Genomic DNA, 12,793 nt, shown 5'->3' with positions numbered 1-12,793 from the left:
TATAAATAGCACTTGTTAAATTGCCTCACTTTGTCAAATAGATAATGTCTTTTTTTTAGCGGCACCATTTTATTTTGTCCCCAAATAGTGGGCTGGGAACTGATAAGTGTGCTTGAGGCACATGAGTCAGAGGGGAGGTGGAGCTGGGAAGCAACAATGGGTATGGAATTATGTCATCAATTGATTATACACATATTCAACTTTCCAAACTCCCACCTTCTTTTGACCTTCGTCTTCACCTAAAACAACTTAATAGAAGAAATGGGGGACTCAAATGTAATCTATGCTGCTGCGTGGCTAGGGTAATCATTTCAACCCTTTCCCACTCAGAAGCAAAGTAAAAATGGCTGTGTGCAAACAGCATAAAACCAGAACAGCATGCGGGTATGCTGTTTGCTGCTCATCATTATATAAGGGATCCAAATGAAGCCTTTAAAACTTGAATTTAGTAAGAAAGGTCTTAAGTTATATTTAACTGTCAAAGCGACTACACATGCGTAAAACTATGTATCTTTTAGTGGTAAAGGGTTGTACCGATTTGTTTCATTTTATGAATAGGTGATCTAGCTTTTGTTTCCATGCATATTTCTTTTTGGCAATGGGAATATGAACAAGTGGCGGCCATAAAATTAGCTAAAAAAGCCCTCCCCTCAGCTTTTGTTTATAGAATACCGGGGTACTTTCATCTCTGGCATTCAGTATATTAAATTGCAATTCATCATTCCTTATAAATTTTGAAAAATTGACCTTAATCAAAAACAAACTTGATAGAGGACCATCTTATGATGATGTGAACCAAATATTCAATCCCTTACCATTTCAGACAAGAAGATAATACTGAATGTTATTTACTATATAAATCATTCGATCCCTGGGGCTGGCCAGTTTTGAACCAAAGGGCATGCTTTTAGCAAATTTAGTACAGGAACACTATGTAATGTTTAACACCTGATATGAACAGATGAAAGTTTCACCTGATATGAACAGATGAAAGTTTCAGAGTTTTATTTCCGTGTTTAACTCTTGTTACCTATCTATGAGGAAGACCTGAATAATTTGAACAACAGTGAAGTTTTTTTTAAATGTGTCCAGAAGTTTATGATATGTCATTTGAATGAAACTTAGCATGAAATACAAAGGTATACATGCTATCAATGCAAAAAGCTAATGTTTGAAAATACGTAAAAGGGATACTTCTTTTGCCCGCCCAATGGCGTCATGACTATAAACAAGAAGAGCAAAGTCGGGTAATTTCGACACCTTAAGAGTAAAATTTGATTTAGTCCTGATGTGTCGAAATTACCCTCCAAGTGCCCAAACTTAACGGAAAACACCGTTTTAACTTGTTGATATTTGCTAACGAACGTTATTATCGTTGCCGGCATAACTAAAAACTTCGAGCGATTTAACTAAATGCAGCGGAGTGTAATTTCGACAGTAAGCGGCTAATTTCGACAATTAGCGGCTAATTTCGACACTTGTCTTTGTATTAATTTTCAACAACTGTTTTAATCAGTTATTTACATTGTATCTCTTAATTAATAGAATTTCACGATCTCTTTCATGTCTAGTGTTACTTAGGCTCGATTGGTCATTGTCGGCTCGGGTACTGCTAACATTTACCCCGGGAACATTGACGTATACTTACATGTACCCCGGGTACGGTAAATATACTAAAACGTACCCGGTCGAAATTAGACTGTACCCGAGCTTTATTCCCGCCCTAAATCAGATGTCGTAAAACGCGCTACCGATTACCGTTATTACGAAACAAACTTCTATTATTTGTTTTTATAAACTGAATCAAGATGCTTTTTGAGTATGGGTTCCGATAATATAGAGGTAATTTAACAGAAAATTGACATTAATATGAACATAATTAATCTTAAAAAAATAGCCGACGACAACCGATTTAGCGTAAAAATTCCCGGGTAGATTTTAGTATATTTACCGTACCCGGGGTATAGTAAGTATACTTAAGCGTACCCGGGGTACATGTAAGTAGTACCAGAGCCGACAATGACCAATCGATTGTTAATAAGGTTGTGGTGGTTTAGTGGATGTGGTGTCCGCCTAGCGATCAGGAGAGAGTGTTTCAATAAGTCGTAGGCTTTCCATGCAGTGGAGCTTAAATAAATAGGATTATACTAAACTAGTGTTAATTTGCAAATCAGAAAATTATAAATAAATTGCATTTAGAGTTCGTATTGTGCTCCCACTTGACTCAATATACAGTACAAACACCGTGTACTTAAACAAACGCCACTCGCCGAAATGTTCATCTCACTGTTAGCTTACCAATATGAACCCTGCGATGGGTGTTCAGATCAAATGTCGCGAGGGCCGTTTGCCATAGACGAACACCGCGAATCACCGCGGACCCATAATATCTACCGCGGTGTTCATCGTGTTCGCTACATATAATTGAACATAAACGTATTGAATTGATCCCTTTCATTTAAAAGTGATAATGAATAAATAAATTCTATTTTTATGTACATGCTGGTCGCAAGGATGTGATAAGTATTTAAAATATATTGGCGACAATAAAACGCCTCCGATACATATGTGTCAACTGTATCTATCGAATACCTGCAACTTCTCCCATCTTTATCCATTTATACTCGATAATCCCATATACGCCCGATTTCCGTTTTTAAAGCAAATTATGTGAGGGTAATATAGACGATAAGAGTGCTCAAGAATGTCATAAACATAAACGTTCGCAATTTTCGAAAGTACCAAATGAATTTCGGCATATGATTCTATTTAAAGGTTTGATGAAATACGTGTAAGCCCCCAAACAAAACAGTTGTATTACAACATGCGAAAATCACCTTACACGGTTTGCACGCGCCGGGTACAGCTATTTTCGGTAAGCAACTTCTAGATAAAATAAATGAATTTCTTTGTCCTGATAAAAAGCGCGCGAAAAATGGCGTGGGTGTATTTATTTGTAAATAAAAATTTTGTAGCGGGTACAACATTGAGATCATTTGATTTCCCATAAAAGTTTCATTGTTAATTTCAACTAAAGTTAAAATATCTCGCGAAATATTTGGTATTGCCATTAAGAGTTAATAGTATTGATCATCTAAACGCTTTATTCACATTTCCGACGTTATGTACTGTACAAATTTAAGTGCATACGTGTGCACATACATATAATATCTACATGTAGTACACATGCAGGGTTTTCCCTTCCTTTTATTTGAACAGGCCAAATAAAAATTTGAACAGGCCAAGCAAGGCACTCCTGCTAGGGGGGTCCGGGGGCATGCCCCCCCGAAAAATTTTGAAAATCTAGACGCAAAATGGTGCATTTTGGGGGGGTTTGGACAGAAATTTTAGAGATGAAAATTACTTGTTTTTTTGTGTATCACTTATGGAATTTTTCTAATTTTTTAAAAAATTTGTGAGGGGAGTGCCAAATAATTATACTGTGCATAGTGTGCGATGAATTTTGAAACAAGTCAATAACTAAGCTACTGGTTATGCCAAAGCCATTTATTTCTCATCAAGGGGTCGGGTTTGAACACGTGTATTTGGCTAACACAGCATTGCAAACTTTATTCAACTAAAAGTATTGTTTGAATAATTTCTTTCATGCATTTTCATCGAGATTTTCATCAATACAAACCTTTCTGACGTTTTGAAGGCGCTGTCACACTGAAAAAATCTCTCAGGGTTCGTTTCATTTTGAGAAAACCATGTGGTTACGATTTTTGTAGTTATTTGCGTAATCAAAATAATCAGCCAATGAGAAACGCCGTTTTGTAGTTATTTGCGTACTCAAAATAATCAGCCAATGAGAAGCGCCGTTATAAATTATACTTGTTCGGTAAAACGTACACACGGAAGTATAAAGAACATAAACAAAACGATGTTAAATCGATGTTTTCGCTTGTTTAATTTCGTCTTTTCTTAACTTTAACAATTACATCGATCAAAGTTGCAAAACCTCTCATTATTTTTTTTTGTTACCAGCATTTGAACCGGCCAGAAAATCGATTGAACCGGTCAATTTGGCCGGCGGCCGGTTCTTAGGGAAAACTCTGCACATGTATATGATTTTCTTTTCTACGTGTACATTTAAAACGCGTGAATGACCCTCGCAGACAGGTGTTTACGGTGGTTGCGCAGCATTCGCGGTGATCACAGCTGATCCAATTACCGGTAACGATATAATTAAGTAAAAAAAAAATACATTTTCATTAATTAATTACCTTCACAATCTTTAAAAAGCTCTAATTTTATATAATCTGCTTGACAAGATATAGAGAGAGCTAAATATAATATTCAATAAGCTGCGTCAACCATTTAAAGAGTAATTCTATTTAACAAATCTATCTTTCCATATGCGCTGGGAATGCTTGAAAACATTTGGAGTGTCGAAATTACCCACCATCGTATAAAATCGGAGGATAATTTCGACACCCCACAAATCATAGTTTTAAGGGATCTTTTCACGCTTTGGTAAATTGACAAAATTGAAAAAAGTTGTTTCAGATTCGCAAATTATCGTTTTAGTTATGATATTTGTGAGGAAACAGTAATACTGAACATTTACCATGGTCTAATAGAGCCATTATATGCATCTTTTACGATTTTAAAACCTAAAAATTATAAAGCGTTGCAACGCGAAACGATTGAATAATTTGGAGAGTTCTGTTTTTGTCGTTAAATTTTGTGAAACTACGAAGATTGCTTATATAAGGTATAAAATACCTTCAGCATGTGTACTCGGCGGAATAGCTCAGTAAGCTAAATCGTTTTTACTTCAGTACTCTGGCAAGACTCCAGGGGTCACTGGTTCGAAACCTGGTCCGGGCAATGTTCTTTTCCTTTTTTTAATTTTATTCTTGATTTTTTACTGGAGCTTTTACGATCCAATGTTTACATTTATCGATATAAAGCATTTAATGAATAAGTTAAAAAACGCCAAAATCTGTGAAAAGGCCCCTTTAACAAACGCTTGGCACTATTCAAACACAAATACAAGGTCAAGTGAAACAAATTTTATACTAGAACTTGTACAAATGCCAGAAATACAGCGAAATCCTGAAGGGACGTAATTGACAATTATGTAATCTCCCTTAGCGAAGCTCATAACGCTATAAAAATTCTCTAAGTAATACAATGTACGTATTTTAAATGACTCACTTACATGCAATCAGCGAGACGTTTGATAGAGAGTAGTCCAAATAATTAGACGTAAGCTACCCCGCTTACGATGTAAATCGACCTCATATTTATAGGAGTAGATAGAGAGATGTTATCTGGTGACGTCACAACACCATCTACGTCACATTTTACAACGAAATCATACGGGATGATGATGATTTAAGACAGGTCTAATAAATATTGTGAAAAGTGTCGAAATTAGACGACTGTCGGAATTACCCGACATTGCGCTATTTTAGTTTCAGTGTAAAATTTCAAGGACAGATAGATCTAAGTCTGAAAATAAATAAATAACGTTTCCCAGCCATTCTGAAATGAAATTGGAATATATATTGATGTTCCAATTTGGAAGCTTTAGTTTAAATATTTGTATTGTAATATGAAGAAAATAATACCAGATCACCTAACTAACGTGACGCTGATTCTCAGCTGACGCAGACGACAGAGCAAAATGCACGTGCAATTTAAGTCGTAATTTTTACGAACGCACATAATTATATTAAAAAGTGAAATGCAGTGTTTTAAAAACGATTTAATAACGCATTTAAAAAAAAAATCATGTTTTCTTACAAACAGGTCTACACTACTAATAAAAACTTACTTTCATTTTTGGTTGTTTACAATTTACGACATGCGGATAGTTGCTTTGCGACAAAGCGGTTCGGACGCGAATCAACACTGACAGTGAAATTATGGTTTTGCGATAAATATTTGCGCATCAGTAAGGATATGCAATGTTTTTTTTTTATAGCTTTTAATGTTAGCATCAAATTAAATATATCACGTATTGTTTGAAATATATCGTAGAGTTTTAGAATTTCGACTTAAAATTTACTGTCCGAATGTGAAACAAGTTCGCGCTTGTAGCAAGCAAATGTAAAAAATTGGTGGGTGGGGTACCTGTTCTTAATGTGTGTATTTCAGCTGCACTACAATACAAGCTCTGATAAAAATATATGTGTTTTTTCATAATCATTTAACACATTTATGGCTCTTCTGATACAGCACTCCTTCTAAATAAAAAAGTTTGTGAAACCTACCAATATTACATGGCTTTATCATTGTTTATGACATGTAATGATGTAGTTCTGGCATTTGTAATCAAGGTGTTTTCCTTGCTCTTTTGGGAAAAATACTTATTTTGAAATTGCAATTTACTGATTGGAAAAACAGGCCTAAATCTGGGATGTCTACAGACATACATTAACACATTAAAATGGTTAACATACATTTACATTTTACAAAACATTTGTTTTTACATTACTTGAATTGCGTCCTAATAAAAATAGTTTTGTTTCCTGTAATTCCACCAACCCTGCTTTTTAACCTCAGGCCATAATGGGTTTTTCCCTTAAAGTTTTTAAATAAAAATGCAAATGCATGTGTTTATAGTCTGATTACTATATACATATTCAATCGACTTTGACATTTGCCCCCCGATCACTGGGATATCAGTCGTCCGTTTACATTCGGCGCAGTTTGCAGCCACTGCTGTAACGTGACAGTTAAGTCATGTATGATTTTGTAAAATGTGCATATGGTACATTATCAATTATAAGTCATTATTTTTGTCTTTAAAAAATCTTTCTTAAATAAAGTCTCAACAAATTATGCATTTCTTATCAAACATGCCATAATTCATGTCAACTGGGGCATTTCATAACAATTGCAGGAACATTTACCTTGTGGCTTTTGGGCCTTACAATTGTGCATAGCTTTACACCACAATCCATAATAAAACAAAAACTACTTACTTTTTTAACACAGTTGTCAATATTTAACATAAATGTGTTTAAAGATTTGAAAAACACAAGCATTTTTGATTTTATGAAAGTCAACACTCAGATGCACTATTGTTTGACTTCATAAAATTAATGTACGGATACATCTCACTCTGATGTCCAATGCAGACAATGTTATTCCCATTTAATATGTTTGAATCATGTAACATGATGTTTGTGCATCTGGCTGTGTAAGTATTTTAAAATAATGAGCAATCACAAAGTTAATGTCAATTAAGATTAAGTACAAAATATTGTCTGAAACTATAGGAGAAAAAAATTTATTTGGATGAATCAGCCATCATTTCTCTCCTTTTTTTAAATGATTTATTTGCATGCTGACATACACTACCCGACCCATGATTTTTGCCTAATTCGCGGAGTCACGGTGGACAGTTTGATTTTTTAGTGGAAAATCACAGAGATTTCACATGATTGGTCACTCGCGCGAGAGCAAGATAATCTTTGCGGTGATTCTACGCAATTTTGTGGTGATTCTCAGAGAAATGCGACTTGCCGTGATCGCAGTGGATATTTGCGACATCGGTGTTTTGCCAATTCATGCATATAAACCCGATCGTATCGATAACTGTATACATACTGCTTTTCTAATGTGAACAATTATCTGATAATCCAACATAATTACAACATCACTTATGAAAAAAATAATCTAAAACATGATGACAAATATGTTAAGGAATTTCATAAACACAACATATGCCTACCCCATTTTTCAGAAGTGTAAAGAGTAAACTGCATTATGGAACACAGCTTTCATTGGACGAGCGAATTTTAATTTAAATTGATTGCAATATGATCATGTACAAAAAAATGTTTTATTGCGTCATATGCAGTATGTAAAAGACGTGCTTCCCGGGGACTTTCTGCTTACTGGTAAAAATGAACATGATTATTTGTTAACAGTTACACTGCGTTAGCATGTAAATAAATTGTCTGGATTATTTCATTTCTTTTTCTTACACATACTGCTCTGATAGGGAATACATGTATTAAACACTGACTCGCGAGTTTTTCAGTCCTTTATTGACATTACACAACAGATCAACACCAATTAGCTGTCGAAGGTGGTTTAACTTCTAAGCGATTAAAATCGGTTAAAGGGACGGATAAAGCAATGAAGCTGTGATTGTCGCCATCTTTGTACCGGATTGCTGAATTTAAAATTTAATACTTCCAGTTTGCGGAGTCATTTTTTGCCAATTCCCCATGGGCCATTTATTATTTTGGTGATTTACAATGTATCCTAGTTTGCAGAATGCATATTTCCGATTCCCATGTTGCAGTCTTCTTTTCATCGCTAAATAGGGTGAATCACGGCGGTTTGCAATGATTCGCATTGATTGCTGTACAGCGAGATACATCGCGCCAACACTTTCGTTAGCTTTTAAGAGTTGAAAGTCCTGATTTCCAAGCTTACAATATCCAAGACATATGATTTTGAAGTCCCGCTTTTATTTAAGAATTTTTATATATACACACATGTTCCAACTCTATTCATTACCCGATAATCTAGTATTATTACTATTTCAATTTTCAAAACCAAAAAAAGGCCAATATTGACGTTCTTAAACGTCCACCATTTTACCTAAGTGCATATACAAATTGAATTGTGAGATCGGGGTATTCCCATTGAACATGCGTTAATCACGTGACGCGATTTGAGAGCATAGAGCACTGTTCACATATTAAGTAATTATGACAAATCGATGGCTGAATTTAATCTGTTACATGTACCTCTGTTCAGAAAAGTTTGCGTATGTGAAAGCGTATTTCGGAGTATAAAAACGCGTCTTTCTATAAATTTTTTAGTTAGTTTTATTTGTGTATACATGTCAAGTATTTATAGTTCAATATAATCAATGCATTACAATATCGTTACATGTTAAGTTCAAATACAAATACTACTTTATAGCTAACATTGTAACTTCAAATGTAAATGGTGCCTTTTATCACAGATCTAACTAATATAACGACATGATGTTTACACAGGATAACCCGTAAAGCCTAGACATGTAAACATGGATAAGCTTATTTCCAACGGGGTCCCTGGATTTTGTTGAACAGGTCTTATAAGTGACTATAAATATATAGTTTGTTTCAGTTCTTAAGATAAAAACGACATGATCTTTAAATTATTTCTTTTACATATTAAAAAGGTGAGACTTTCAAACGTTGACATGATAATACACAGACTCATACAAATTAGCATAAAAATAAGCAATTTCATAAAATAAAACAAATCTAAAAGTAAAAATACATGGAATTCTCGTCTTCCTTCATTTCATTTAATAGATGTTAATCTAAACAAGTTTCTTAAAAGTAAATTTCGATTTGATGGACTTAATATTATCAGGTAATAAAAATGAATTCCAATCCTTAATACCATTGTAGTAAAATGAAGAACTAGTAAAGCCATCAACTTGAGGTACATAAAAATTTAATCTTGATCTATTCCCATATTGATGGACATCTGTACATTTGACAAAATTGTCTTTCATATAGCTCGGGAATTTATTGAGGAAAATCTTATGGATATGGTTAAGTCGAAGTTGCTTGTTTCTTTGCTCAAGGTTCAATAAACCAAGATCTTCAAAATTTGATACACCAAGTGATGTTCTACTATGGGAATTGTTAAAGGGGCCTTTTCACAGATTTTGGCATTATTTAACTTATTCATTAAATGCTTTATATTGATAAATGTAAACATTTGATCGTAAAAGCTCCAGTAAAAAATCAAGAATAAAATTAAAAAAAGGAAAAGAACATTGCCCGGAGCAGGTTTCGAACCAGTGACCCCTGGAGTCCTGCCAGAGTCCTGAAGTAAAAACGCTTTAGCCTACTGAGCTATTCCGCCGAGTACACATACTGAACGTATTTTTTACATTATATAAGCAATCTTCGTAGTTGCACAAAATTTAACGACAAAAACAGAACTCTCCAAATTATTCAATCGTTACGCGTTGCAACGCTTTATAATTTTTAGGTTTTAAAATCGTCAAAAGATGCATATAATGGCTATATTAGAGCATGGTAATTGTTCAGTATTACTGTTTCCTCACAAATATCATAACTAAAACGAAAATTTGCGAATCTGAAACAACTTTTTTCAATTTTGTAAATTTACCAAAGCGTGAAAAGATCCCTTTAATAAAACGAACCATTTTTTTTTGGACTATTTGTAGCTTGTGCTTGAGCTGTTTCGTGAGCCCACAATACCACGAAGAGGATGCATAATCTAAATGGCATTGTAGAAAATTTTACGGAGTACACTTCATTCTGAATCATGATATAACTTGTCAGGTCATTCATGCATGTAGATCAATATGTATGCATAGTTTGGCAATCTCAACACACGTTATTTAGCTACTTATTGCATTATGTGTTATGGCCATTGATATAACAAAATACATTATTCATTTTTAGTATTTTGAAATGCATATAATTAAACGTGTTATCTGAAATCATTTCCAGACTTTATTATCACGGAAAGTTAAGAAACTTCAAGCAACAAATAAACATTTCTTGTGTATTTTGTGTACAGATGAAAATCATGCGAAAATTAGACTTCATCTACAACATCACATCATTCTTCCTTGGGGAAAGCGTGGACTTTCATATTTGATTGCTGAATAGAACCTTCGTAGCGCAGAGGTCGCTAATATTATTGTACACAGCTTCACATGGGGTCGATGTGTATTTGGCTGCCTGAGCGCTGATTGGCTGATGCGCTTACCAAGAAGAATTTGATTGACAGCTGGGAAAATCAATATTGGTCACTCGCTGAGAAATTCATTGAAAACAGTAGCTCTTATGCGGAGTTAACGGTCTGAATAACCCAATTTACTGTTGACATTTGCACGTGTTGTGTATTTGAAAAAAGCGTACATGCTGATTATTGGACGTCCAAGGGACTTCCACCATTTGCATAATGGACGTACGACTGCCGTTTTCGGAAGTCCACTAAGGGAAGCGCTGCATCGCGTGATCGTCACCATGGAATCGCAGAGACATCACCCAAATTTTCTTGGCGCTCGGAATCGCGGCAAAAATCATGAGTCGCGTAGTGTACAAAATCGTTGTTTTGACACATAGTACAGTTAAAGTACATGCTCTTATAAACCTTAGGTGGCATAAAGCATTCATTAGAAAAGTAAATTTGGCTCTTTGATTTTAACGAGAAGGTCATAGTCTTTGACTCACATTCATGTAGATGTATTCTACAAATTAAACTAAGGAGTAAAATAAGATTCAATAAAGTTTATTTAGATGGATATAGGGGTAGAATGGTGTTTAACACCTCCCGGCATAAATAAACATTCAATTTATTCAATGTTATTAAGATAAACCCTACCTTCTTACCAGCAATGTCTTTTCCATGATATATTTAGGCTTTAAGACTTAAGAATTATGAACGAAAAAAAGACAATGCTATACTTTCAAAATGACACATTTAAATGTTGCCAATGGCCTGGATACTAAAATGATTTATTTATTATCATTACATATATTGCTAAATGTATATCATGAAACTGTTATGAAATGCTTTTAATGCCAAAATTATCTCTTGATACAGTTTCGGTGTTTTTTTCAAAAAAACTCAGACTTCAATAAGAATTTGCATAATTGTTGTCAATTGTTTACATCTGCATGCCTGAACTTCATATACAAACTACTGGTATATGATTTTACTTCAACAACCAACTTTTTACCGCCTTTTAGCTTTGGGACAGAATTTATGGTTTTGAGATAGATACTAGCACATCAGTGAGAGAATAGGCAATGTCCTGTGGACTTCACATTATAGAAATATATATTTTACATAAGAATGAGTCCAGTGTGTTAAGCAATGATTTAATAACTTAAAAGACATTTTTTTCCAAGGGTTTCAACAAAATGAAAAATCTTTGTTATTAGATTGGGGTATGGCAAACGGGCTGCTGGGGACTTGGGCACGCAGAATCAAAAAGGTGGCTTCTAGTCAACAACTTTGGTTTAAATTGACAAATATTGATGAAATTGTAGATATATCAAGCTTGAATGTTGATCTAGTTTGGGATTGTATCAAGAACATGTTGATCAAGGACAATCTAACTATAAGTTTAAGTAAAAACACAAAGTCGGCTCCCTGATTTGATTTTGAATGAAAGTATATTAGTGAAATGTTGTGTGTTTACAAATAACCTATCTTGCAGTGATTCATTTTGAAAACTACATCAATGAGTCCCTGGGACTGGCATATTTTTAATTAATGGGTCCAAACTGAAAACAATGGGTCCCAGATTGTGTATTTGTAAATTCGTTACAAATAATCTACTTAACATGATACGCCTTAGCCAGGGGCTCTTTTATGCAATTTAACAGCTAAAAAAGAAATAGGTTTATAGCAAGTCAAATCTTTATTTGTTTTACTTTAAATAACAAACAGTGAAACATATATCATCTTAAACAGAGAACTTTTAACTTATTTAACAATTTGGACTGACTAGAGTTTTAATAAATTGGAGGACTAGTGTTCATAATTTTTTGGTCAAAATTATCCCTTTCAAACAGTGTGACAAAAGACAATATCTTCTTTGGTCAAAAGGTTTAAACCTTCCATAAATATTTAGTGTAACAACACTCATTCTGTATTTAAGGTGTATAGCCTTCTCGCCTTGTTTTTTCTTCAAACAGGGAGAGCTTTTTCCATAAATTCATCCCTGACAAAATTGCACAACTTCACTCTCATAAGTTTGTCTTGGTTTCCTACAGTTAAACTGTTCCTGAATTTGGTCAAGACCTTATTCTGTACATAAAAACCCCTCTCA

The 12,793-nt window shown here is 34.2% G+C and overlaps 2 protein-coding genes across 3 annotated transcripts in view; one reads left to right on the top strand and one right to left on the bottom strand.

Moving 5' to 3' along the window:
- The window catches only part of LOC127878198 (zinc finger protein basonuclin-2-like), an 89,018-nt gene extending 83,404 nt beyond the window's left edge, over nt 1-5,614 (bottom strand). Inside the window, exon 1 of the mRNA XM_052424685.1 lies at nt 5,588-5,614. The gene's annotated coding sequence lies outside the window, so the exon portion shown is untranslated. The remainder of the gene's footprint in view (nt 1-5,587) is intronic.
- Nucleotides 5,615-5,829: 215 nt separating this feature from the next.
- Nucleotides 5,830-12,793, top strand: part of LOC127877334 (centlein-like) — a 113,307-nt gene continuing 106,343 nt past the window's right edge. For both annotated transcript variants that reach the window (XM_052423071.1, XM_052423070.1), the window contains exon 1: nt 5,830-5,905. In XM_052423071.1, the coding sequence (XP_052279031.1) occupies nt 5,905 (1 nt within the window). In that variant the 5' untranslated portion in view covers nt 5,830-5,904. The remainder of the gene's footprint in view (nt 5,906-12,793) is intronic.

This window comes from Dreissena polymorpha, chromosome 4, assembly GCF_020536995.1.
Source record: "Dreissena polymorpha isolate Duluth1 chromosome 4, UMN_Dpol_1.0, whole genome shotgun sequence".
Lineage (NCBI taxonomy): Eukaryota > Metazoa > Mollusca > Bivalvia > Myida > Dreissenidae > Dreissena > Dreissena polymorpha.
This window is presented reverse-complemented; position numbering and strand designations above follow the sequence as displayed.